This window comes from Python bivittatus, unplaced genomic scaffold, assembly GCF_059951505.1.
Source record: "Python bivittatus isolate LINGU-HERP-01145 unplaced genomic scaffold, Pbiv_v1 ctg000700_np1212, whole genome shotgun sequence".
Taxonomy (NCBI): Eukaryota; Metazoa; Chordata; class Lepidosauria; order Squamata; family Pythonidae; genus Python; species Python bivittatus.
The window spans coordinates 90,614,069-90,641,360 of record NW_028277098.1 but is presented as its reverse complement, the minus strand read 5'-3'; the positions used below and the strand labels follow the sequence as shown (position 1 = coordinate 90,641,360).

Genomic DNA, 27,292 nt, shown 5'->3' with positions numbered 1-27,292 from the left:
TATATCACACTAACCACAGTGTGTCTTGTTTTGATTTATTGCATTGTGTGGTACAGCAATTGTTGTTTACAATCTACATGTAGCACTACATTTGAACAGCATCCATTGTGCTTCTTTAAACAAACCATGGTTAAAATAAGCCATATTTAGTGTGATGTGTGAATCCAAATATATACTATGGAGTCCATTATACAGATGTTAATGCAGAAAACTGGGGCACAAGTGGGGTTAGGGATTTTAGGCCTTTGTTTCTTCTGTGTCTTTGTTTGCTACTTGTTGTTGTATACTGCCCAGAGTCACATCGTTTGAGTTGGATGACCTTTTCCATCTAGTAAATAAATAAATAAATAAATAAATAAATAAATAAATAAATAAATAAAATCTTTCACATTTTATTTGCATGACCCTCTTACTTATGATTTCCCTAAATGTAATAACATTATTTTTAGTTTAGTCTAAATATCTTTATTTAACTCCAATTTCACATGTTTTTTGTAAACGATAGAGAGGCTGGTAGTCAGCTATTCAACAAATTTAATAAATCAAGATAAACCATAGTTTATTGAATTATCCCAGTTTGGGGGGCTTGTACAACACACTGAACTATAAACTAACCACTTGAGCTAAGTTTGCACAATGAGCTAAGCTAAAAATGTGGGTGGCTCAGTCTGTCATGCAAGTAATTATATACAAGTGAGAAAAAGTCAGTATTAGTAGAATTTGCAAGTCAGCAAAACAGATTCTCAGGTTAGCTTGCCTGCCCCCCCCCCCCCCAAATCTGTGAGTGAGCTCAAAGTTTGCTTACACCCACATCATTCTGTCCAAGAGCTCATAACAGAAAAATGCTTATAAGATTTAAACCTGTGAAGGAATATTAAAAGATAATTATCCCTTTTCTTCCAATTACACTGAGCTCAGCTGAGCCTCCTAGGATGAAAATGTGACACTGGGAATGGCAGTTAAGCTCCAGCAGGTGTCTGTTCTGTTTCAAGCTTTATTTAAAAGCACAAGAACATTTGCTCCTGAGACAGTCCAGATGCACAGCTTTTGCTTAAGGCAAAAATCATCTTTCTTGCTCCAACTTTCCATACAAGATAATTGCTAACAAGCAAACGTGCATTCACAGCATAACTATTCTGCATCACACAGCTATCGGTTTGATTACCAGTGGAACCCAGTGCTTCCATTCCCAGCACATGTGTGTGTGTGTGTTTAATTCTTAGTTTAAAAAAGGCATTACATCTGCAATGCAAACCTCCCGGGAATTATCAGACAGCAGTTGCAAACAACCAAACATGATACACCTGGATGATTTTAGACTGGATTTTATTATGTTAGAGATGCCCTTCTTTTTGGGTAGATACACAAGTGAGTTGAAACAGCCCTTCTACATTTCTGATTGGTTCCCTCTTATTATTCTTAGATTTATATCTTACCTTTTCTTCAGGAGCTCAAAGCAGTACAGAGAATCCCCTTCTCCAATTTTCCCCTACAATAACTATGTGAGATAGGCTGGGTGGAGAGAAAATGGTTGACACTCACACATTGAGCTTCCACGGCTGAAGCAGAGGTTCAACCTGGTTCTCCCTGGTCCAAGTTCAACAGCTGAACCACTCCACTGGCCTTCTTGTTCATTTTATTGAATGGACTTATGCCCCTAAATCCTGCTCTGAGGACCCACTGTTTGGAATCCTGGAAAAACTTCCAGTGGCCAACATGAGAAATCTATGTCTACATTCCAACCAATTTAGTATGTTTAGACTTTTGCTTTTCCTGAGCTCTGCTCATTTCCCTGTATCTTTTTGCAGCTTATCAACCTTCCTCGGCCTTCTAAATGGTTTATGGCTGAGCTGACAGTTTGGGAAAAGTAGTGGATAGGATCCTAATTTTGATTTGATTTCATTTGCATTTACAGTTAACTAAAATTAAATGTAGTTGACATGATTAATCTGTAATAATGCATTTAGCGATGTTCTCCTTTTGTTATATTAATACTCAGGATTTGGTAATAAATTTGGGAGATATTGGGTAGATGCATCCAAAGATTTCAGGGTCTGCATGCAGCTCTGGGTCCCCAGGTTGGGTTTCTCTATTGTACATCATTGTTGCTTTCTTCTGTTTGTGAATCCTGCCCACTCTATGAACTGGCTTCTGGCTCCTGTTTTGTTTTCTGAGTATCTTAGATTTATAGAATACAAGCGGCCCCTTTTTAAATTGGTGCCTGTCACTGAACTGACTACGTGGATGAGCACGTCAATAGTTCTTCCATCCGAAATTATGCTGACAGCAACTGGCGCCTCGACATTGAGAAGGTAAGCCGTGTCACTTATGAAAGAAGCAATGTTGATCCTATAATCCAGCTAAGAACTTGACAATGAAAGGAGAAAAACATCCATCTTGCCACAGTGGAGATGCATTTGACCTTGTGGGAATCTCCATCACTCATAGGAAGCAGCGAGTTCTACTTCTGTTCTCCCATAAAATTGTCTTAGGTCACATCCACACATCCCCCTAACATTGACTTGAAGATGTCTCAATAACTGTTCTTTAGGGACACCGCTCCATGACCCTTCTCTTCATCCCCAGACATAGCTGAGGACAGCTAATACTGGGCTTTTCTGAACTGATGTGGAAGGAATATTTTCCATCTTCTCCTGACACAATCCTTGCAAAATACATAATTTGTGTGGCATTGGTGGTGACAGAAGTGATGAACTGACTGGAGCTGGAATCTATCCAGCTTGTATTGGCTGCTTCTCCTTTCCAGTAGTTGCTAACTTCCCTCCATGACCAGTTTGTGCTTCTGGACTGACATAATACAAGGAAGAGCAGCAGCACCAATAGCACTAAAAAAAGTGGTAGATAAGGACATATTTAAAGAGTCTTGCCCATCAGACTGAGAGGCAGGTTGTTTAGACAGCTGCACTTTCCTTAGCAATCTTGGTGCTACTATCAGGGATGACTTAATTTAGATTCCTGAACCAACTGATGCTCTAAATGGCTCCTTCCACTTGTATGATTCAATGAACACACCTATTTCTTGTTTATATACTTGAGGGTCTCCCTGTTTGTCAGGATTTAAGTATAGAGATCTCCATTAGAGAATCTATTTTGAAAGCCCTCACTTACTGAGGGACACCAGGATGGGGCCTGTTCAGTGATAGTTCCCGCTCCATCATGGAATACTTTTGCCAGAGAAGACTTCTTAGTGCCTATTTTGTTCTTTTTGGCTCTAGATAAGTTACTTTTATCCTCTCAAGCTTTTAGTCTGAGAGACACAAAGCAGAAGAGAAAATATTTATAAACACTTTTACCTCTGTTATATTTTTAGACATCTTGTGATTCATGCTATAACCTTGATTACTTATAGTTGGTTTCTGGTTTTGATTTGTTTTGTTTTGCTGTTCTAAAATTGGACTTCCATGAGTTTTTACAATTTTGTTATACATCACCTTAAGTATAAGAGGAGCAGTACATCTTAGAAACAAATTAGTATAAAATCTGATAAATTATCATAGCCATCAAGGTTGAAAGAGTTTTAAAAATGCATGTTATTTTTTAAATACTATCTAGACTAAATTTAGGAAAAGATGACCCACAAAAAGTTTACCCAGCACTTTTCTTCACAAGTACCTTCCAAAAGCTATCTACTTACTTGATATCAATAATACCAAGAGGTCACTTTCGCTTATAAATTTAGTGAGACTGGCTTGTGTGGCCAGTGATGTTAAAAAATAATGCACAAATCAGTCCCATAAAAATAGCCAAAAACCATTTGTAAAAGCAAAGAAAATGGCTCCTCATGTCACAGTATGGAGAACACTATAACAGAATGTTACAAATTGCTCAAATTTGGTCTGGCCCAACAGTGTTCCCTAAAGCACCTGGTAGATTGACCCCATACTGAGAAGGATGAATAAATTGAATTCAGCTTTTGTTTCCCCCTGTGAGAAGGCAGGGAGAAGTGAGGGCCTCAAACGAACCATGTTTGCTAGGGGAGAGCGCTGTGCACCATGGGGCAGCCTTGGGGGGACGGCAGGAGGGAGGATGGGCAGAAGGCACACTCGCACCAAAGTGGAGAGGGACGGCAGGAGGGAGGAAAGACTGCAGGCAAGAGGCACGATCGCACCAGAGTGAAGAGAAACGGCAGGGGGCGGCTGTCGGGTCAAGTGGGGATTGGAATGTGTATTGCGCTGATTGGATTCGGAAAGTGGAATGTCTGCGGTTTTGCGGTTAATTAGCGGCGCTCCGGGGCAGTAAAAAAGGTGAGATTGTGAGCCAAGCCCTCGCAGGAGGGGGAGGACAGATAGGGGGTATAAAAACCTGTCAGACCTTGCTTCGGGGTTCCTCCATTGCTGCGGGAGGGACCCACCTTTGCAAACGTGCCCAATAAAAACTTCTGTCTACTGGACAACCGAACCCGTGTCTGTCGTTTTCTGACAAAATTGGCGAGCCAGCCAGGAGTCCTCGACGTGGACCGGACTGTGGGGAACCGGTGAGTAATCGGCCGTAACACCCCGTTGAGGTGTCTCCCGTTTTCCCCGGAGTCGGGTCCAGGACGGGACTCCAATCGCCAGTCAGACAGAAGTAAAGAGGAAGTCGGCCGACGAGGAGACCTCCGGGAGGTCTGGTGAGTACAGCCTACCCATAATCTCGGGGAGATTAGCGTGGTTACGAGGCGTTGGACGCCGCAAGGGGACAGAAGAGTCCGGGACCTTCTGTAAGGTGGGAAACGTAGTCAGGAAGGATGGGTAAGGCGCAGAGTAAGAGTGTAAGGCCAGGGGCCAGTGGGAAAAACGCAGTAGGGGGAATCCCCACGGATTCTCCATTAGGACAATTGTTGCAACAGTGGGAGACACCCTGGTTGTGTCCATTCACCAGGGGTCTGGAAAAACCGACCATGATAACTTTGTGCACTAAAGAATGGCGAAAATATCCACTAGTGGACCCCGAATTCCCTACCATTGGAATCCCCAGTAATTACTGGGTGACCCAACTAAAAAACTACATTGTGGAGCATAAAATGTTAACACAGGAACCCTATGTGGAAGTCTGGTTCCATGTTCATTGGGAGGGGCCTCGACCCAAGTTAGCCAAAATTTTTGTCCAAAAAGAACAGGAGGATGAGGAGGACCTCTGGCTGACTAGACCTCAATGGGGGCCGCTACCTCCTCCTCCTCCTCCTCTTCCTATCGCTCCCCCACCGGCGCCCCCACCCTATCCCGGGCTGCGGAAAGAGCTGGACCAGCTGAACCAAGACATTCAGAACTTGCCCTTTATTCTAAGGTCGGCCAGTGCCTTCCCCGTCCGGGAAGTCCCGAACGGAACGAACGCACAGGGGGTGACCATCACCAGTTACGTAACGATTCCCATCAAACCCAGTGAGTTGAGGGAATTAAAAAGGACCCTCCCTCGTATGCAAGAGAACGCCCATACCGCCGCCGAACAATTGGAACTTTTTCTCGGCCCGGTGGAATACTCCTGGGGGAACTGAATTACATTTTAGCCCACCTCTATACGCCAGAAGAGAGGGGCCAGATTTGGCGAGCTGCGCTCGGGGCTTGGGAGCAAAGGAATGCAAATGTCCCAAATGCCCTGGCCGCAGATACTAAATTCCCTCTGGCAGACCCAAATTGGGATCCCAATAATGCTGAACATCGGGAGAACATGAGAGGAGTTTCCCCCTGTACGACTAGGGGGGTCATGGTTCCCCAACCGGGACCCACGGGGAACCCTTGGTAAACATCACGGTGGGTCCCACCGGCGAGGAACGGCAGTTCCTCGTGGACACCAGAGCCTCTCGAACATCCCAGGGATTGCGAAATCCCGGGGCGCATCGGTATCGGTGATGGGGGTGGGAGGCTCTCTGGTCAAGGCAGACGTACTGGAGGGAGTGAGACTGGAGTGGAATGGGAAGGAGGTAACTGCAGATGTGTTACTGATCCCACAGGCGAGAGTGAACTTGCTGGGAAGGGATCTCATGGGTAGTCTAGGAGTGGAGTTGTGGAATGTGGAACAGGCAGAAAGGATGTGTTTGTTGCGGGAGGCGGACGTGGAGGTTGTGAACCCTGAGGTATGGGCAGGGGAGGGGGGGGCGGGGCGGTTTCGCATAGCCCCAATTAGCATCCCCTTGAAACCAGGGGTGACGGGTTTGCGGCAAGCCCAATACCCGCTGTCCCGGGATGGGAGGCGTGGGCTGAAGCAACAACTGAGATGGACGGTGCTGCCCCAGGGGTACACCGAGAGCCCCCTCTTGTTTGGACAGGCATTGGAAGAGAAACTCCAGGGGTTCCGGGCCCCTGGGGGTTCTCGGGTGCTGCAGTATGTGGATGATTTGTTGGTGTCTGGAGAGAAGGAAGTAAAGGTGAGAGAAGACTCAGTGGCTTTATTGAACTGGTTGGCTGAGGAAGGATTGAAGGTGTCAAAAGGGAAGGTCCAATTTGTGGAAAGGGAGGTCAAGTATTTAGGACATGTACTCCGGAAGGGCGAGAAGTTGATTGATCCTTCTCGGATACAGGGGATAATGCAGTTGAAGCCCCCTCATACTAAAACAGAGGTGCGGCGGTTTCTGGGTCTAGTAGGATATTGCAGGCTATGGATAGATGAGTACATGAGCAAGGCTCAGTTTCTGTATGAGAAGTTGAAAGGATCATCTGACAGGGTAGAATGGACAGACAGGGACACAGAGAAGTGGGGGGGAATTACGAAGGAGCCTGGTGACGGCCCCGGCTCTACCGAACTTGCCCCCCCCCCTTTCACCTATACGTTACAGCCCATGGGGGAACTGCCATTGGAGTGCTGACTCAGAGACAGGCTGGGAAATATCAACCAGTGGCCTTCCTGAGCAAAGCCCTAGAACCAGTGGTGAGGGGATGGCCGACTTGTGTGCAGGCAGTGGCTGCCGCTGCTGTGCTAGTGACAGAAGGGAAAAAACTCACTTTTGGGAGCCCCGTGATTGTCCATTCACCCCATCAGATCTTAAGTGTGCTTAGTCAGCAGGCGGCTGCTTGGATGACAGAAGGGAGGATGTTGAAATATGAGACAGTTCTCCGGATAAGTCCTGATGTGGTGGTAGGAACAGACAGGAATTTGAACCCAGCGGAGTTTCTTGCGGGGGAGCGGAAAGAATGGGAGCCGGCGGAGCACGAGTGCTCCACCCTGTTGCAGCTGCAAACAAAGACCCGGGAGGACCTGCAGGAGGTCCCGCTGGAGGAGGGTGAGGTCTGGTTTGTGGATGGGTCTAGTCGAGTAGAGCAGGGACAAAGGAAGTCAGGATATGCGATAGTGGCGGCGGAGGGAGAGACAATAGAGAAGGGGGCACTACCAGGGGACTGGTCGGCTCAGCTGTGTGAAGTGCACGCTTTGAAACGGGCACTAGAGTTGGGAAAGGGAGTGTCCCTCACCGTCTACACAGACTCGCGATATGCCTGGGGAGTAGTGCACATTTTCGGGAAAATTTGGCTGGAACGGGGTTTACTCACAGCTGCTGGAAAGGGAAGGTTGCAGGGAGGAAGCAGGTCATTGGGTTACAATTGAGGGGACCCCAGTAGTGAGCCGTGCTGACATGAGGGGGATGGTGGAGAAACTGCACGAAGGGTCTCACGGGGGGTGCAGGCTTTGGTAGACACTGTAAAGCTGTGGGAAGGGCCAACGGGGTGTTGAAGCAACATCTCACCAAACTGGGGCTGGAAACAGGGCTACCTTGGACAAAGACACTTCCGGTTGCCCTGCTTCGAATGCGGACAGCCCCTCGCAAGGATGTGGGGGTCTCCCCATTTGAGCTGATGATGGGAAGACCTTTCCTGGCTCCAATGGGAGAGCCTATCCCCGAGCTAAAGGATGCCTTCCTGAGAAAGTATCTCTTGGTACTGTCACAATCTCTCTTGTCTCTAAGAAAACAGGGACTCCTCGCTCAACGGCCCCCTTGCTGAAAGACCAACACCCCCACAAGCCAGAGGATTGGGTCCTGATAAAGACGTGGAAGGATGAGAAGCTGAAATCATCTTGGGAGGGACCATACCAAGTTCTCCTGACAACTGAATCAGCGGTTCGGACCTGACAGGGGGGTTGGACCCACTACCATCGGGTTAAGCAAGCTCCCGACCCCCGACCATGGACTGCCCAACCGGGAGACAGACTCAAAGTAAAACTTAAAAGGAACTGAACTAAGGCAGGGGAGGAGATGACCAACATAAAGGCGTAGAATTGGCACAAACAGCTTTGATCACTGGGGATGATCCCCGTGGGGGGGGATGTTCTATCATTTTGGGTCTTCTCCCATACCAAGACCCTGGACTAATCAAAGGCAAATGGCTCTAAATCTCTTGGGGATAACCAATGCAACTCAATGTGTATATTTCAACAATACCCAGAACCGTACCCCCATTGCCCTCAAAAGGTCCTGCTTTCACTTGTGGAGGGGTCTATAATATCCCTTACGCCTCAACCCCTCTATACCTACCTAAAGGTTTCTTTTTGTTATGTGGACATGAAGCTTACACCTATGTTCCAGCCTATAGTTCAGGGGGCCCTTGTGCCATAGGGCGCCTGACCTCTCTATATGCCCTGCCTCCAATACAAGCGCACCCATCAAAAGAAAAAGAAAAAGGGAGCTGCCATCTGATTGTGAGAGTGATGTGACACTCTTGTCCAAAACAGAAGCCATGGCTCTGGCCCTCTCCTTAGTAGGGGTTCCTGCACTAAGCGGAAGAACTTACCTGGACCTAAGGAAGGTGGCCTGCCTCCTGGCTAAAAGTGTCAACCTTACATCCTCTCTCATTGCAGCCCTCACTGAAGAAGTCACTGAGATCAGGAGGGTGGTCATTCAAAATCGGATAGCTATAGACTATCTCCTATTAAGGGCAGGACAAGGCTGTGAATCTTTTCAAGGTCTTTGTTGCTTTAACCTAACCAACAATGAGAATTATATTGAAGCAAAACTAGCCAAGTTGAAGACCTTAGCCTCTCGCATATCCGAGGATTCAGAGGGATGGAATTGGTCGTGGCTCACTAGTTGGTTACCTAACTTTGCTTGGTTAAAACAACTTTCTGTACTAGCCATTGGCTTCATTGCCTTACTGGTCCTAGTATGTTGCTTAATGCAATGCCTCCCTGCTTGTGGGAATTACCTGTCCCAGTGTGTGAAGCCCCGGGTCCGGGACAAGGGAGCAATCTTGTTAGTCAGGTTTGAGGCCCAACAGAGGCGTGAAAAGAAAAAGGGGGGATTGTGAGAAGGCAGGGAGAAGTGAGGGCCTCAAACGAACCATGTTTGCTAGGGGAGAGCGCTGTGCACCATGGGGCAGCCTTGGGGGGACGGCAGGAGGGAGGATGGGCAGAAGGCACACTCGCACCAAAGTGGAGAGGGACGGCAGGAGGGAGGAAAGACTGCAGGCAAGAGGCACGATCGCACCAGAGTGAAGAGAAACGGCAGGGGGCGGCTGTCGGGTCAAGTGGGGATTGGAATGTGTATTGCGCTGATTGGATTCGGAAAGTGGAATGTCTGCGGTTTTGCGGTTAATTAGCGGCGCTCCGGGGCAGTAAAAAAGGTGAGATTGTGAGCCAAGCCCTCGTAGGAGGGGGAGGACAGATAGGGGGTATAAAAACCTGTCAGACCTTGCTTCGGGGTTCCTCCATTGCTGCGGGAGGGACCCACCTTTGCAAACGTGCCCAATAAAAACTTCTGTCTACTGGACAACCGAACCCGTGTCTGTCGTTTTCTGACACCCCCAAAGCTTCTCCCAAGTAATCCAATTTATACAGTGGCATACAACCACAGAAAACTAGATTGCACCTTCATCTTCCTCCTGAAGGGTCATTAGGAGGTTAAGTTTAGCCAGTAAATGATTTTGGATATGCTGGCTAAATCCAGGACAACAGAGATGAAGGATTTGTATTTACTGGACAAAGCAACAGGAAATTAGCTTTCAATTACCCTCCATGTTCTATAAAAATGAAGATAGTGCAAAAGGAGAGAGGATAAAAGGAGGAGGAGGAGGAACAAGAGGTCCAACTGTTTGCTTTCCAACCATTCTTTCTGCAATGAAACTTGAATTTGTGCTGAAACCCAAATTCAGGAAGGTAATAAACTACCAAGGACAATAAACTACACTGCTTTTGCCTGAAATTATGAGTGCAGGATTGTCACTTTCCTTTTTTTCCTTGTATTTCTCTTTTCTAGACATAACCTTTGTATATGTAGAGATTTGGCTTAATAAGGATTTTTTTTTTCATTCAAACCTTACCCACATTAACATGGGTACATCTTGTTGTTTTGTAATTGGCATGAGTTCTGCTTTTCTGCGCTTTGAGAGCTTCTTTTATATCTTCCCTAGGGCTGGTGTAAAAGCAGAAGTCCTAAGAAGCATGAAGAGTTCATCAGCCAAACAAACCAGAACATGTCAGAAGGTTTAGCCCAACAAACGTTCAGCTAGGACGGCCTTTGCACAACTTCAGGTTGTGCACCAGTTGCACCTGTTCCTGTCTCAGGAGGCTCTGGTCATGGTCCCTCATGTCCTGGTCACCTCCCAGGTGGATTACTGTAATGCGCTCTTCATGAGGCTGACCTTGATGAGTATCTGGAAGCTTCAGGTAGTACAGAATGCGATGGCGTGGGCAGTTATGCATGTCCCTAGAGCGGCACATGTTACACCTTTGCTCTGTGAGCTGCATTGGCTGCCAGTTTGCTATTGGGTCCAATTCAAGGTGCTGGTTTTGACCTTTAAAGCCCTTCATGGCATGGGGCTGTCTGTTCCTGATTACCTCTACCTGTCCCGTCAGGTCCGGCAGAAGAAATATGTTGTGGGTCCCATCTGCTAAAGAGTTACATCTGGTAGGACCCAGAAGATGGGCCTTTTCTGTCATGGCATCTACCCTGTGGAATATAATCTCCCCCCCTCCCCCGCAGGGTGAGACTGGCCCCATCTCTGCCAACCCTTAAAACGTGGTTGTGTCAAAAGGCCTGGGGGCTGCAAGGGAATGGTGAACTGATGAGGTGGCTCCATTGTTCATAATATGTGACACTCTCTCCTAGCCTTTTAATAATAATTTTAATTTTTGTAGTTGTTGAATTGTTTAAAATTGTTTTTATGGTTTGTACGCTGCCCAGAGTCATGTTTTGTGAGGTAGGTGCCCCTAAAAATATGATAAATAGATAAAGTCTATCATAGCTATCTCTTACTTGGGAACTATGAGAAGAAGGGAGAGCCAGTTTGGTCTAGTGGTTAAGGCACCAGGCTAGAAACCAGGAGACCGTGAGTTCTAGTTCTGCCTTAGGCACAAGCCAGCTGGGTGACCTTCGTCCGGTCCCTCTCTCTTAGCCCTAAGGAGGAGGCAACGGCAAACCACTTCTGAAAATCTTGCCAAGAAAACTGCAGGGACTAGTCCAGGCAGTCACCAGAAGTCAAAAACTGACTCAAAGGCACAGGGAAGAAAAGAAAAGAAGAGGGAACTGCTGTTAAGGTTTTGAATTGTAATGTATGCATGCTGCATTTTTCTAAGTAGCCTAGTACTTCTGACAGAATATCTAGCATTCTCCAGGTGGAAAGTGAGCAGTTTTACTGTCCAGTCTTGGACAGAAATAACCTTTTTGTAGCTCTTAATAGATGGTTTTATTGGACATCTGCTTCCAAGGTTGGGCAGAAGATCATAAGCAAAACTCACCCTATATTCCACTTAGTTGTCTCAAGATTTACCAATTATGGGTTAACCCAACTTTGAAATTAACACTGCTCAGCAATATCTAGCATGGCTTTGCTACAGAGCTCACAGGTGATGAAGTTTTGTTGTTAGGATACACAGAATTTCTGGTCCTCCAAAGATAGCGAAGCTGCAATTTCTACCAGCACTCACTATTGAGATGGGCTGTTGGGAATTATGATTCAACACTATCTGAACATCCCTACCACTGCATTAGCTTGTGAACCAAAAGGTAGTTAAGTCAGAATATTACAGGCATTTTAATTATTTCTCTAAGATTAACAGGCTCTTTGGAGAAAACTTAAGGAGATGTTGTCAAAACATAACTATACTGTGAATCAGGCTGTCATATTCTGCCTTCTATAATGAGAAATTAGCTTCTGTGCTTCAAAATCAAAAAGAAAAAAGGAAGGGAAGAACAAGAGGAAAAGGTCAAACACTCATTTATAAATAGAATAGAGCAGAATGAGAAAGCCTCACAATGTTTTGATCTGGGAGAAAATTCTCAAGGACATAAAATAGTTTTTCTATGGGTTAATAACTTAGAAGAAGAAAAATATTATGCAAATGATATGACAAATCCTGAGTGTGAAAAATATGAGTAATTATGCCTATGAAACTGTTGCAGCCACTGAAGTTGGCACTTATATATTAGGAATATTGTCAAATAGTAAACACAGTTGTCTCATTTTCTAATCAATTCTTTCAAATAGCATTTTGGGACTTTTCAAAATAAGCTAACAAGCTTTCTTTCTTTCTCACTTTTTATATACACAAGGAAAAGCAATGCAGTAGGGTAATACTGAAAATCTATAAGAATCTCTTCTGAAATCCAATCTTAGTCTGACTCCTATTAGCAGCCATGGGGAATTGCAATTAATGGAGAATTTATAGATCTGATGACTGACTTGTTAAACCTTTTATCAGTTGCTTAGTACCCATTAGCTATAGGTCCCCAGTGCAAGACAGAGGGTATCAGATTTGATTTCCTGCTGGAAATCCAACGTGTGATGATAAAGCAGCTCCTTCAATCTTGTGATAAACCTGAGGGCCTGAATTCAGATTGGTTCTTAAAAGCAATTCTATCCTGCCCCTCTTTTTAATAAAGACAGTTTTACTGTATTAGGGGAAGAAACCAAAAAAGCCCCCACACACCCTTAAGGCTATGCCATTATTAGTGACATCTCAAATGTCATATAGCTTGTGCATGATCTCCAGAATTATTTCAAGTTGTTAACATATTTTTTAATTTAAGTCAGAGTTTCTCAACCTTGGCAACTTGAAGATGTATGGACTTCAACTCCCCGAATTCTAGGAGTTGAAGTCCACACATCTTCAAGCTGCCAAGGTTGAGAAACGCTGATTTAAGTGTTTAAAAAAATACTTGCTCTATTATCTGAACTTGTGACATTTTCCTCCAGTTTTTGACTACACAAATAGAAAGAATCGTCACTAGGCCGTCCAAAATTCTCACTTCATTAGTTCTGCACTAATTATCAAAAGCTGCTTCTGGAAATTATCACAAGATGGCAGCACTGGCCATATTTGAGTGCCCTTTTTGTCTGCATGTGTACTGTTCGACCTGTCACTCTTCAAAAGCATAGGAGTACAACTCTAATCATCCCCAGCTAGCATGGCCAGCGTAACTGGAAGGCAGTATGCAAAGAGTGCATAATGCCCTGGTTCATCTTTCTGGCAAAAAAGAGGTGATAAGTTAGTTCATCTGGAGACCTCCGCAATTTAGGGGTACCTGAAGAAGTACTACCAAATTAAGCAGAATTAGTTTTCTGAAAATCTCAATTTCAACTGCCTTTCTGTCCTGACAAAAAAACTGAGCAGTGCTAATCCAGGATCAGGATGAACTGGTTATGTCAGAAATCCAAAGTTGGATAATATCTTTATTAAAACAGTAAAAATAGTTGTCAGAGGGTGGGAAAAGGGACTGGAACTTTACACACACTCTCTCACTCTTCTTCTCTATATTACAATGGCTTACCATTAACAGTATTTTTCAAGTGGATAATTTGTGCTAGTTCTTTTTTTTTTTTTGAGGTTAATTAATGCAATTTAATAAATTTGAATTATTTTTAAAAGGAAAACGCTATAAAGAACAAAATGAAAAGTACCTAATTTATATACAAATATATACAATACTTTTCTTCTACAATATTGGTAAAGTCATTAGTAGAGTCTGCAATAATGTCAAAAATTAAGGACAGAATGTGCCCCCTTGTCTTTTTCCAATGTGAAATTAAGATATTAGCTACTGCGGTTAGTAAAACATCTATTAAAAAGATTCTGGTGTCTACAGAGATATGCCCATACAGCAACAACTGTGTCTTTCCCTTCTTTCAGGATGTTTTTTATTTATTTTTTAATAATAAAACATAAAATAATTCAATCAACCAACCAAAATACAACACATATAAACTTAACCTCTACGTGCACCCATCACCTATGGGACCTACCCCCTTATCTCTTTGCTCATAGATTTTTATTATTAATAATTTTTAATAAGCCCTCCTCTCCAAAAGGATGATATATAATGATCTGATTTTACTCCTTTCCCTTTAACAAAAACATATTCCAGAAATTCACCCCATATAGCATCAAAATCATTCCTTTTCACCAGACCCTTTTTATATTTTAGTTCACATGTCAATTTATCATTAAGAACAATATTCCATACTTCTTTAAACCAATCTTCAAGCTCATATTCAGAATCAACTTTCCATTTTTTAACTATTATTCATCTTAAGGCAGTAACAAAAATTATTATCTCTTTCTTTTGCCATTCTAGTTTCATATTTCCAAAATTTAACAGTAATGCAATTTTTGGACTTGTTTGCAAGTTAATAGATAATATTTCATTAATCTCAGCAAATACTTTTTCCCCTTTTTTTTCTTACCTTTTCACATTCCTACCATAAACGCAAATAATTTTGTTAATTGTCTGCATTTCCCATATTGTTTTACCCAGTTCTTAGTCCATGCCTCCAATTGCAGTACATTATATCAAGATATTTTATTTTGTTCAAATATTTCCTTTATATCATCTCTACAAGAAACTACTTAACCAATCTTTCAATCTTAACACTCCAGCTCTCTCCATATCTTTTATTAGTCCTGTCTTAAGACTGCCTGGGAATTTTTCTAAATCTACAATTTGAGTCAGTGGTGATATTCCTGGGCTAAATATTTTTTTTTATTTTTATGCCAAATCTGTAAGATAACATTACTTACTGGTTTTTTTAAATTTCTATAAAACATTTTTTGTTTTGTGTAAAAAGAAAACAAATTCTTCGGGGGGGACACACCTGTTTCTCCCCATATCTATCCATTTCCCTTCCCTCACCAGCTGCTCGACTTTCTTACATAGCTTTCCATTTCTATCCGTCTCACTTTTAATCCTCTTCTGTCTCTCTTCTGAACACCTTTCCCATGGATTTCACTCCAAAATTTTAAAAACCTTATACTTCTTGATTAATACAATCATTACTATTTAATGATATACAAACTGATCCAGCTTACTGTGCCTGTGCATACTTGTAGGTGGATTATTAGTTTTCTAACAGGCAGAAAACAACATGTGAGGTTAGGCAAAATTATTTCCAGTACTCGGTTAATCAGTACTGGTGCCCCTCAGGGATGTGTGCTTTCTCCACTGCTTTTTTCCCTTTATACCAATGACTGCATTTCAAAGGACTCTTCTGTTAAAATTTTGAAATATGCAGATGATACAACTGTCATTGGTTTAATTCAAAATGGAAATGAGTCAGCATATAGACAGGAGGTTCAACAGCTGGTCTTGTGGTGTGGTAGTAATAACCTGAAACTGAATACACTTAAGACCATGGAGATGATTGTGGACTTTAGGAAGAATCCTTCTCCTATTCCTCCCCTTATTATACTTAACAGTCTAGTATCAGTGGTAGAGTCCTTCAGGTTCCTGGGCTCTATACTTTCCCAAGACCTGAAATGGACGTATAACATTACAGCCATTATTAAAAAGGCACAGCAAAGGATGTTTTTCCTGCGGCAACTTAGGAAGTTTAAATTATCCCAGGAGCTCTTGGTGCAGTTTTACAGGGGAATCATTGAGTCTGTTATCTGCTCCTCTATAACTGTCTGGTTTGGTTCTGCAACCAAACAGGACAGACTCAGACTCCAACGAATAGTTAAGTCTGCAGAAAGGATCATTGCAATCCATCTGCCTTCTGTAGAAGAACTATATACTGTGAGGGTCAAAAGGAGGGCAGAGAGGATATCTGCAGACTCTTCTCATCCTGGGTACAATCTGTTCCAAATTCTTCCTTCAGGACGGCGCCATAGAGTTCCTTATATTAAAACATCCAGACATCAGAATAGGTTTTTCCCTCGTGCCATTGCTTTGCTGAATACCATGTGATCTTTTTTTGCTCTTATCCAAACGCACTGTTGATTTTGCTGTTATCACCGTAGATAAATTCCTTGTGTATGTTTTATACTTGGCCATTAAAGTATTGGTATTGGTATTGGTATTATGCCTTATCTAAAAAATTCTTTAAAGTTTTCACCATTTTACCTCGCTTACACTATAGGATATATTTTACTAAAAATCTTTAACATTAACCTAATTTTCCCACTGGATCCTACTAGCTTATATCAATATACATTTGCTTTTCCATCTTCATGGTATGTTCTTACCAGTTCCCTCCCTTTAGATATGAGTGCTAACTCCTTAATTAGATATTAATATACTTATATAATCTAATCTTAAATTTTATATGGGTCTAACCCATCTAGTATACTAGTTTTTCTAAAATCTATTATCCTACTTTTTCTTCCGGAATTCACCTAAAATTTACATAACTTAATTAAATTTACCCTTATAAATTCTTGCATTTACACCACTCAGTACTTTTTTTTTTTTTTTACCATTTCCCACCCTACTAATGCATCTTAACTATTGATTGCATTCCAATAGTCACTTCTTCTCCTCCTGTATCTGCTTCCTTCAAGTAGATATGCTATCTCCCACATCTTCCTGCATCTTCTCCATCTTCCTCTCATCCTGTTCCTCATCCACACTCAAACTCTGAACCTTTCTCAGACCATCTTCAGATTTTTTGGTCCCATCTGCTTCTTCCTGATTATTCTGCAACTTTCCCATCTCCTCCTCCCATTCTTGTTGTGTTAGAATGTGTTGCGCTCTCATTGTGTTTAAAGCTGCTACTGTTGTCTCAACCCTCAAAAATCTTCCAGCATGTTGAATTCTTAAGAAGAGTGGGCATCCCCAAAAATAATGAATAATGTTGGCTGGTGTGGGTCTTCCGGGCTGTGTGGCTGTGTGGGCCCGGAAGACCCACACCAGCCATCGTATGCCGGCCGTGAAAGCCTTCGACAATACAATGAATAATGTACTTTTTTTCCCTAAGAATAGTTGTAATGGGTATCAAACTTCTTCTCCAGGCTGAGGTTTCATAGCTTAAATCTTGAAAAACTTGAAGGAATCCATGTTCCTTCAAAACTCAATGCCTCTTCATGGTCCTTAATATATTTTAAGAGCTTATCTTTCTTATAGTAGCTCCAAAATTTTATCAATGCATCTCTTGGCAAAGCTATTTAAGATGTCTTTGGCCCCATTCTATGCACACGATCAATGTCAGCCATTTGCCACTCTACATCCATTTTCAAAGTGTTAAGCCAGGAGTAAATTCTTTCTCTCAAGTCTTCTGAATCCATCTCTCCTATTCCTTGCAATCTTAAATTGTTTCTTCTACTGTAATCTTTAAGTTGCACAATCTGTTTATAGTTCTCATCAATTTTTATTTCACGCTCATATATTTTTCTCATATTACTTTTAGTAATAGTATCCAAGTCAGAGATCTTATCTGTAATTTTTTGGATTTCTTGTTTAAGTTTTTGAGATTCTTCTTGGATGTTTTGTATCATTTGTTGCTGTAGTTTATTTCTCTTCTTTGGCATCTGAAAAATTCTTTATTATCATCTCACTTAAAGCTTTTAATTCACCAGACCAATCTTGCCCTTGGGCCACGGCTTCTCCCAAATCTGTATCTTCTTCCTCCACGTACTCTTTTTGAAGCCTTCTAAATTCACTATCTGAAGGTTTAGGATGCTTTAGCTAACTTTTTTTCCAACTGGCTTTATATTTTCTTTTTCTGGTCATGTGTTAAGTCTTAATCACAAGAGGGCGCTATTAACAAAGAGAGATCTCCCTCCTCTTAGACGCCATTTTTCTTCCTTTTAAACTATTCAAACCAATTATTTTTATCTCTTTTTCTTTTGGAGGATACAGTCCTTTTAGTTCAACTTAATAATATTATAACTTTCAGTATTCTGAAAACAATCTTTGGGAGTGATAGTGGTGCTTCTAATCTGTGCGCAACCAACAGTAAGTATTCTCTTATTTATTAGTCTAGAAAGGGTAGCAAAAACAACATTCCTTCAGTCTCTATTTCGGAAGCGTATATTAAAAGTTGATTAATTGCTATAATTCTTAAAAGTCCGTTGTCCAAAAAAAAAAAAAAAGAGGCGTGATTCCAAGCTGATAAGAAAGAAAGAAAGAAAGAAAGAAAGAAAGAAAGAAAGAAAGAAAGAAAGAAAGAAAGAAAGAAAGAAAGAAAGAAAGAAAGAAAGAAAGAAACTCACTCCTGGCAAAGCCAGGAATTTACTTTTGTTCTAAGCTCTATCACTGCCTCTTCCTTAGCTCTGTCAATATTTGTTCCAAGTCTTTCCACTCCAATTTTTCAACTGCTATTATTCAAGCTTCCCCATATCTAACATAACACACCAAAGAAACAGTTTAATTAGGCCTTTTTTCCCATAAAGCCGAGCAGCAGCTAGTTTCTGCTAGTGCTGTCCCGTGGAGGGATCGGAGGCATGTCCTGTGCTAGTTCTAATAAACAGACATTTCTTTACCCAGGTGTATTTTTTACATTTTAACTTGCTCTCTCCCTTCCTCTCTGACTCACATGAATGTTCCTTATCACAACTTTGATGCACTCATGCCGTTAGACAGCTACTTACACTGGAAAGGGGGAAAAATAACTCTCTTCTGAGTGCTTTGGAATTTCAACACCTTTGTCAAACTGTCCTTTCTGACCTCTAGTCTGTCTGTCCTTTCCAAACGCAGTGGTCTGCTCTGTAGACCTCCCTCTGATCCTGCTTGCTCCCACTGTGACCTCAGCTGCAGATTTCTCCTCCAACTATACCTGGATTCACAACCCACTGCAATTCACGTAGCACAAATATAACTCCAGCAATGTCTAACCACCAACAAACACCTCCTCCACTGCTGATCAGCTCTGCCCTTTATAGATTTTCATAAAAAGCATGAGTATTGATTAGGCAGGAAGCTTCTAGGTGTCTATGTGACCCTTTGCAGGGAGCTGGCAAACAGGGAGGGAAGAACCACCACCTTATGACCTGGAGATAACTTCATAATGAGAGCATCTCCCCACGCTACAGTGGCACATAGTGGGGTAGAAGCTCTCAAGTTCTCTAGAAAAAATCTTGAATGTTTATACACTCACTTGTGCATTCTTGGTTATTCTAAAAAAGGCATTAAATAACAATGGTGTGTGTTTCCTTCTCATGGAGTTATCTTTGAGTGTTCCGATTTCTAAAATGTTTCTATGACATAAGATGGAGGGGGCAGGATGAGACTATCCTCTGGTGTCCCCAACCCTCTGAAGAATACTCCCTATTTTAACATTGATGAGATACTGCAGCAACTGTACATTTCCTTGGATTATAACTCCAATCTAACACGAGAAATTCTTTCTCATAGCAATCTGAAGATCTACACTGGAGGTTTGTGTGCTTGCTTGCCAAAGCAATGGACACGTGGATGTGGAAGTAGGGCTTTTTCAGTATGGTCTTGGGGATCCTGGAGGAAATCTTTTGTTCAGAGGAATGTAGCATTAAAAGGCCTTTGTCAGAGTGTCACACCTCTATTCAAGACTGCTTAAATTCTTATCAAGAACTTTCTGTGTTCAATGAGGGAATATTCTGTTTCATTCATATTTCTCATTCAACTTCTAATAAATCGTGGGCCTGCACTTTGGAAAATCTAGTTTGTGCAAGAGTTCAGAGGTCACAATTTCATCTTCTCCTTCTGCTTGCAATTCTTTTGATCCAAAGCAATCTCCAAAATCTAAAAAAAAATGGAGTTATGCTGAGCTTCATAACTCTGATTCACATACTAGATTGCAAGACAAATTATTCAATTATTGTATTTTATTTGAACATACAAGGTGTCAGAATGTTACAAAACAGTTTGCTCTTTTTAGAAACTACAGAATGAAGACTATAATTTAATATTCAGCAATATAAGAACTCTTAGATTAATAAGAGCTATACCTTGAAAAAGGAAGCTAGAATAGAGACTGCAAAAGCGTTGAATGTGGGTTATCACCCCACAAACATTCTTGAACATGTCATTCTTGTATCTGCTTCAGAACTAGGACCTATTAAATTAATCTCATATTTGGAAAGTAAGATGGGGAAATGTCACAAGTGGCATCTGTAACAAATCTAGAGAAGAACTGAGTAGGGTGATGTAATGCCGGCCTCTATCTTTCTATTCACAATTTTGAAATTTCCCACTAAGGTTGGGTGGGTAGAAAATACTTAGAAGATACCAACTCTGCCTGTGCACCCAGGTGCAGCCTAATTATTCAGATTAAGCAGAACCCAGTTGAAATACGTGCAGTTTACAGCTTCTGAAAAAGGACATCAAGCAGTGATGCTTACAATGATACTTACTCAGTTATACGCCCTTTAAAACTCAAAGCCAAGTTCAGCTATCTTTTTTATTATCTCCTGTTCAAAACTATGTTGGCTTGTATTCAAAGCTGCTTTGTTATTAAAAAGGGCAATTTTTAATAACAAAAGCTTCTCCTATAACAAAGCAACAGGTTGGAAAAAGAAGGGCACGCTCCAAATAATACAATTTTCTGTTTCAGAAGTAGTATGCTGTGTGTGTAATCCAATTGGAAGACTCTTCCTTAGAGCGTTTGGCCGAGCTGTGGGAAGTAAAAATAGACTTGTATGCTTCTGATTTCTCCTCACTGGTTACAAAGGACCTCTTCACAGGTTCTGATGCACTTTTGATGCTTTTTCCAGAGGAAGATGGCACGTTTTCACTGACTGCCACTGAACAGAGGACAAAGAAAAGAGGAAACATGGATTCTCCATCCATAAAATGGTATGCATATATAAATAAACAATACATATCTTGCTAAATAATCATGCCCCAAATTTTAGGCTAGTTCAAAGTGTTAGTTCTTCTATTTTTAAATTTTTGTACCAAAATATTATTTTAAGGACAAGAGAATTTTTTATTCAAGAAGTTTGATAATCATGTGAAGATATATAATAATCATCATCTCTATCACTACCTAAATGTGGATGCAACACTCTTTACAGAAATGTTTACAGAATATCCCAAAGGTTTGGTCCCCTGAGCATAAGAGGGAATCTTTCAGGTCTTGCTAACATAAAGACACCACAGAACCTCAATTAATCTGCCAAGAACCAAGTTCAAGCAAGAGGCCCAACACAGTTAAATACTTCACTTTCAAATTTTACTTAAGAGGGAAACCTGGTTTATCTATGGTTAAAACTCAACACATAATACTTGACCATGATTAAGAGTAGTAGGGAAAGTACTCTCAAAAAGAAAGGAACTTAATCCTGTAAGTTTTCTCATCTTTCAGTTTATGGATGGGGGTCTCTTCGAAGAAGACACTTGGCTGGAAGAGCTTAACAAAAGATTACCTACAATACTATTGAATGGAATATTTATAAATTAGGTTTGGAAATGTTATACCAACCTGTACTCTTGCAGAAGGTGATGCTTCTCTTTTCTCCAGATTTTGTAGCATCATTTGCAGCATTTACTTGAGATGACCTTTGTGAATCTGTGTAATATTAAAAAAAGTAAAATGGTGCAACATAGATTAGTTTTATTACTGAAACTTTTATTTCGATTGGACTAGTTTGTTATTGACAAAGGAACACAAGTCTCCATCATGCTATTTCCTGAGAAGGAACAACTTGCTGAATTTTAAAAGAAAAGGAAAGGGAAAAAATGAGGACATTTGTGTTAAGTTCTAATGGCACATACTTTGTGGCTACTTTTTTCCAAACTCAACACTAGAGATTTCACTATCATGTTTTCACAAATACATTCCATGTAACACTAATAAATCAGAATAGATGGGATAGCTGAAGACATAAATATTTGCATAACTTGCTGATCTTGGTCAGTGGTAACTTTGGCATAGCCATGTGTGAGAACCTTCTGGTTAATTTATGATTCAGTGTATTGTGAGAAGTTAAAAAATCAGTTAATTCAATAAGAAGGTTCTGTAAACTCACACAATATATGGTTTCCTTACAGCTAAACAGCTACATGATCATTGCAAATAATAACAGAATAACAACATAAGTTTTATTTATTTATTAATTTTGATTTATAACATTTTTAATTTCTTTTCAGCATTAAAAACTGATCCCAATGTAAACACTTCACCTTCAGTGGCTTCTGATTTCACACTGGTCTCTGCTACCTTAGATTTTTTGGATTTCTGAAACAAAAGGGACAAACTAGAAACAATTTAAAAAGCTCAAAGACTAACAATATTCAAAGATGCATATGATAGCTATGAATATACTTGACACTGAGATGCTTTATGCATTCATTTTTTATCCTTGTTTTTGACTTACAAAGTTATGCAATCTACTCAGCTAAAGGCAAGGCTAGATATTTCCAAGTCCGTTTTATGATCTTTAAAAGCAAGTACTGTATATAAATAGGTGCTGGAAAAAAAATTATGAGAGAAACACATTTGTCCAAAGAGGAGATATCTGTCCTGAACCTAAATGTTTTGACTGTGATTTATGAAACAAATACTAAGAGTTTGTGGCAGGGAGTAAATATTATTAGCCACATACTTAGAATAATTATTATATGGATATTAATCTATATCTGTACCTATATCCATCTATGTCTACGTTTAGATCTACTGTATATCTATATCTGAAGAGGCATTACATCTTCTCTTCTGATAAATCAAAAGAAATCCTGCTTTTCATTTGTCATGACACACATTTTCGGTGGTAGTAAGATTTTTTCTTTAGGAGAGCCACCTGTAGGGAAGTTCACTGTCTAATACCTTTCAGGCCCTTTTGAATATAAATAAATTTCTTATTTATTTATAAATAACTTATAAAACTTATTTGGAATCCAAGAAACTTGGTGAACAAAATCCAAAGATATGTTGGATGTGTGAAGATATTTCAAACTAAGCTGGTGCTGAGATACTTATCATTTTATGGAAAACCAACATTCTATGGAACATAAGGATATAAGCATGCTATTTTTAAAATTACTTTTTATTTAGGAAAATTAATTTAGTTTGCAATGTGTCTTCTGTCATGGTTTATGGTATCTTCAATTTCTCCTTTGTTTTTATGATGTTTTAAATACTGTTATATTGTTGATATATGGTACTATGAAAGTTAGGCTTTTTCTAGTTGGAGGAGAAATATATTTAAGAACAGAGATCACCCACATACCCCAAAATACTCATATATTCACTAAGACACTAAATCATGTGATGCTTATTGCCAATATGCTGTGCATGTATTCCAGTAAGGTGTTTACAGGTCTAATTAGTAAACTCAGCATAAAATATATTCAGTCTGTGTATTTCATTCTCTGGGCCAAAGAAGGGCAACTCCTATACTCGAGTTTGGAAATATAGATAATTGTCTCCTATATTAGGTATAAGTTGTTGCTGTTTTTAACATAAGAGAAAACCACTCAACAAAACCAAATATACTATAGCAATGTATCAAAAGTACACACAGAAATATATCAAGCAAATTATCTTCTGGGAGATGGATAACATTGTATGTTTGTTCCATCTGTCATCCACTGGGTGGCAAAGTTTGCTACCTTTTCATTCTAGTGAAAAAATTAATAGCAAAGAAGATGGCTTTTGATTTTCTTTTGTCTCTCCTTAGTAGGTGGATAATTGACCTTAAAAGGGTATTACTGATCTAAAGTCAGTGAGATCACTAAGTACCTTACAACACCTTGAAACCTTAACAAGAACCTAAACAAATATTCTATTTGCATTTTGGAATAACAGAAAACATTTCTTCGGTGGAGTGGGTCAACTGCAGAATGTTAGACTAGTCTCAGCAGTCTCTTCTGAAAGTTAAGACTTATTTATTTGTTTGTTTATAATTTCTGATACTCTCATAATTTCCTGCTTCCTCTCCCTGATGCAGTCTTAAAAAAAATGAGTAGGGAAATAAAGCACAATACCTATATAACTACCTAATGGTGTAAGTGCTGAAGTTTTTTTTTTAAATAAAATTTTGAAAACCCTCATATAGCTTACTAAAGATTCTGTCTCTAAACAGAGTTCATATATTTTGTGATAATCAACAGCTGCTACATTTTGTATGGATCAAACACTGGAGAAAATGTAATCAAGGATCTAACAAGCTGTGAACATGTATTGGTTGAAATCCAACAAACCATGTTTAGTGATTGTGTCTTGAATGGAAGATCTCCACTGCATATAAAGTTGCTTATTCAACAGCTATTTGAAAGGCCATTTATATTACATTATGGTGTTCTGTTATGAGTTCCACTGGTCACAGCAATGTTATTGGGAAACAGAAATTATCTGAATGTTATTTATTATAGTAAAAGCTGAAGTGTTCCTGGTAATTCCTACTGCGCCAGAACCAAGAACTTGCATGCCAACCCTGTTCTTATTTTATCCCTGTATCTGCATATAATCTCAGAAAATATATTAAGACCTTACCTTGCCTAATTTACATTTCAGCCTTCGCTCCTCCATTCTTTTCTTTAGCACTTCTATGTCCTCTTTACTGCCATTAAGGACAATCACATCATCATCTTGAAAAGGGATCCCACACTTTAATAAGAAAAAATGAGACATTGCTTATGATATAGTACAATTCCAAACAGAACCACTAAGCAGAAGATGTATTATTCATACTGCAGGTATTTCATTAAGCAAAGAACACAATTAAGCTAGATTTAAATGTGTGTCTTGTACCACATTTCTGTAATTAAGGTGTTTGCTTTTTCTGCAATTCAGGTGTTTGCTTTTTCTGCCGTAAGAATTATTAATTCATTAGGAGGAGCCACATAACTTTTTATCCACTTTCATCCATTAAGAAAGGACACTTAAAAAGAAATACCTATAGGGTTGGATCCATATTCATTCATTCATTCATTCATTCATTCATTCATTCATTCATTCATTCATTCCATTTCTCACCCGCCCATCTCCCCCCAAATTAGGTTTCTCTCTCTCTCAAAACTTTATTAAAATTCTACACATAAAATAAACATAAACATATAATACATAAACATATACAAAAGCATAAACATATACCTGCAAATACAAAACTAAACTTCTAACTTAAAAAACATGTAGTCCTCTTCTACCCTTCACTTTCCTCATGGATTCATTAACCATTTCTTATTCTTTTATACTGCTGCAATCACAATTTAAATTTTCCATTATCTCCCCTTATTTAATCTATAAAACCCTTTATTATCAAGCTATTTTTCTCTACTTTTATACTATAATCAATAAACGGACTCCAGTCTCTGTAGATTTCTCTCTCATTAGACATGTCAGTTTTGCCATCTCCGCCAAGTCCATAACTTTAAATATCCAATCTTCAACATTTGGAGCTTCTAACGGATTGCAATTATGGAATTGTCAGAAATGGCAAAATTCACCTGTTTGATCAGGGATAAGACAGCAAGTACTTTTATCAGAGATTGGAAACTTCTTATGGACTTTTTGCTGCAAATGGAAAAAAAAATGAACTGGCGATTTTTGGATTTGCTGATTGAAAAGGGTTGAATATGGGAAGAAAAGATGTAATTTTAATGAGGAAAAATGAGGATAAGATTCTTTGTAACTGCTGTAAAGAAGATGGGAAGTTGCTTCTTTATATATATTTTCTTTTTTCTATTTGTATTTCTACACTCTATTTTCTTCACATTTTTCTTTTTCTTTTTCCTTGTCTTTATTCTTACTCTATATTATTTCATGTTTATCTTTGATTGTGGAGTCCTTGGGGTTCTTTGAGCTTGGTTGTTTTCTTGCAGATGTTTCGTTACCCCACTAGGTAACATCATCACTGAAGAATTTACCTAGTCGGGTAACGAAACGTCTGCATGAAAAGAATCAAGCGCAGAGAACCCCAAAAATGCCACAGTTCAACCCTGAGCTACGTATATTCTCTTCTATTTAGCTTTTATTTCTATTAAAAATTTTCAATTAAAATTTAAGTATTTTTTTAAAAAAACCATTTGGAGCTTCTTTATTTTTCCATTTCTGTGCATATAATAATCTTGCTGCAGTGATCATGTACAATAATAAGACACCCTGCTTTTTATTCAGTTCTTCTTCTATAAACCTTAATAAGTACAGTTCAGGTTTCCTCTGAAAAGGGATCCCTATTATTTTCACCAGTGTTCTATGGATTACCAGCCAAAAATTTTTGGCCACTTCACAAGTCCACCATGTATGATAATAGCTTCCATCCACTTTTCCACATTTCCAACATCATATTACACTACTCCTATTTAGGATACCATAAAATCAATGTGATTTTTATGACTGAGGTAAATCCCATGGATTTCGGTGGGCTTAATGTAACCTGAACTCATCCCATAGGCCTCAGTCCAAAAAATAATAGCACTTAAGTACGTAAATGGAAACTAATGAGAAATGTCAGCCGTAACTAACATATTTTGTAGATTTAACAGGACTTAAAAGTAGTCTCAAGTTCTACTTTTTCTAGGACCCAGCATCCCTTCTACCAAATACATAAACTGCCTTATATCAGGTCAATATATTTGTCTTTCCAACATTACTATAGACTCTGCCAGATAGTGGATTCTCCAGGGGAAACTACTTGTTACCCATGTGACAAAGTTTAAACAATCTCTCTGAAAAGGCTAGCACTATACCTAACACCACCATTATTTGAAGGGGAGTGCATTGCATTCCAAGGAGGAATGAAGAGCAAAGGCAGGTAACTGAACAATGAGGAAACTGGCTGAAGTAATTTTAAAAAATTGGCATCACCCAATTCATCAGCATTGTGTACAGCCAATTCCTGATTAGCAACCAACAAACTATAAAATAGACATAAAAGGAAAACCTTGGTGGAGGATTCCTGTTCTGGATGGAGTTTCTCCCCATTCTCTCAAACTCTCATGTTGCTGGGAAAATGAGAAAGAACGGGGGAAAAAAATAAGGGTAGGAGTGCATGGAATTGTTGGGCACCTATCTTGTTACATCAATTAAAGCTTTATTGTTGCTAAAACTGAGGGTGCTTTCTCCTCCACTTGTCTAATGGGAAAGTTAGGGAAAGGAGCCCCATAGAATGTTGTGTACAGGTTCTCCTTTAATAATTCCCTGCCTCCTTACCAAAGCTGTGCAAAAAATAAGTTTTTTCAGGACACTCAATTGCAGTCATGAACTGTTGATCAAGGCAACTTGGAAAAGTTTAAAGAGGA

At 40.1% G+C, this 27,292-nt stretch overlaps 2 protein-coding genes across 2 annotated transcripts in view; one reads left to right on the top strand and one right to left on the bottom strand.

The window, feature by feature from the left end:
* The first annotated feature begins 17,929 nt into the window (after window positions 1-17,929).
* The window catches only part of LOC103057634 (putative beta-1,3-galactosyl-O-glycosyl-glycoprotein beta-1,6-N-acetylglucosaminyltransferase 7), a 31,564-nt gene continuing 22,201 nt past the window's right edge, over window positions 17,930-27,292 (top strand). The window contains exons 1-2 of the mRNA XM_088154277.1: window positions 17,930-18,088; window positions 20,824-20,905. The gene's annotated coding sequence lies outside the window, so the exon portion shown is untranslated. The remainder of the gene's footprint in view (window positions 18,089-20,823; window positions 20,906-27,292) is intronic.
* RTF2 (replication termination factor 2) overlaps window positions 19,918-27,292 on the bottom strand; it is a 55,738-nt gene continuing 48,363 nt past the window's right edge. Inside the window, exons 6-9 of the mRNA XM_007421826.3 lie at window positions 24,546-24,659; window positions 22,235-22,289; window positions 21,534-21,620; window positions 19,918-20,853 (exon numbers count right to left, since the gene is read on the bottom strand). Coding sequence (XP_007421888.1) covers window positions 20,660-20,853; window positions 21,534-21,620; window positions 22,235-22,289; window positions 24,546-24,659 — 450 coding nt within the window. The 3' untranslated portion in view covers window positions 19,918-20,659. The remainder of the gene's footprint in view (window positions 20,854-21,533; window positions 21,621-22,234; window positions 22,290-24,545; window positions 24,660-27,292) is intronic.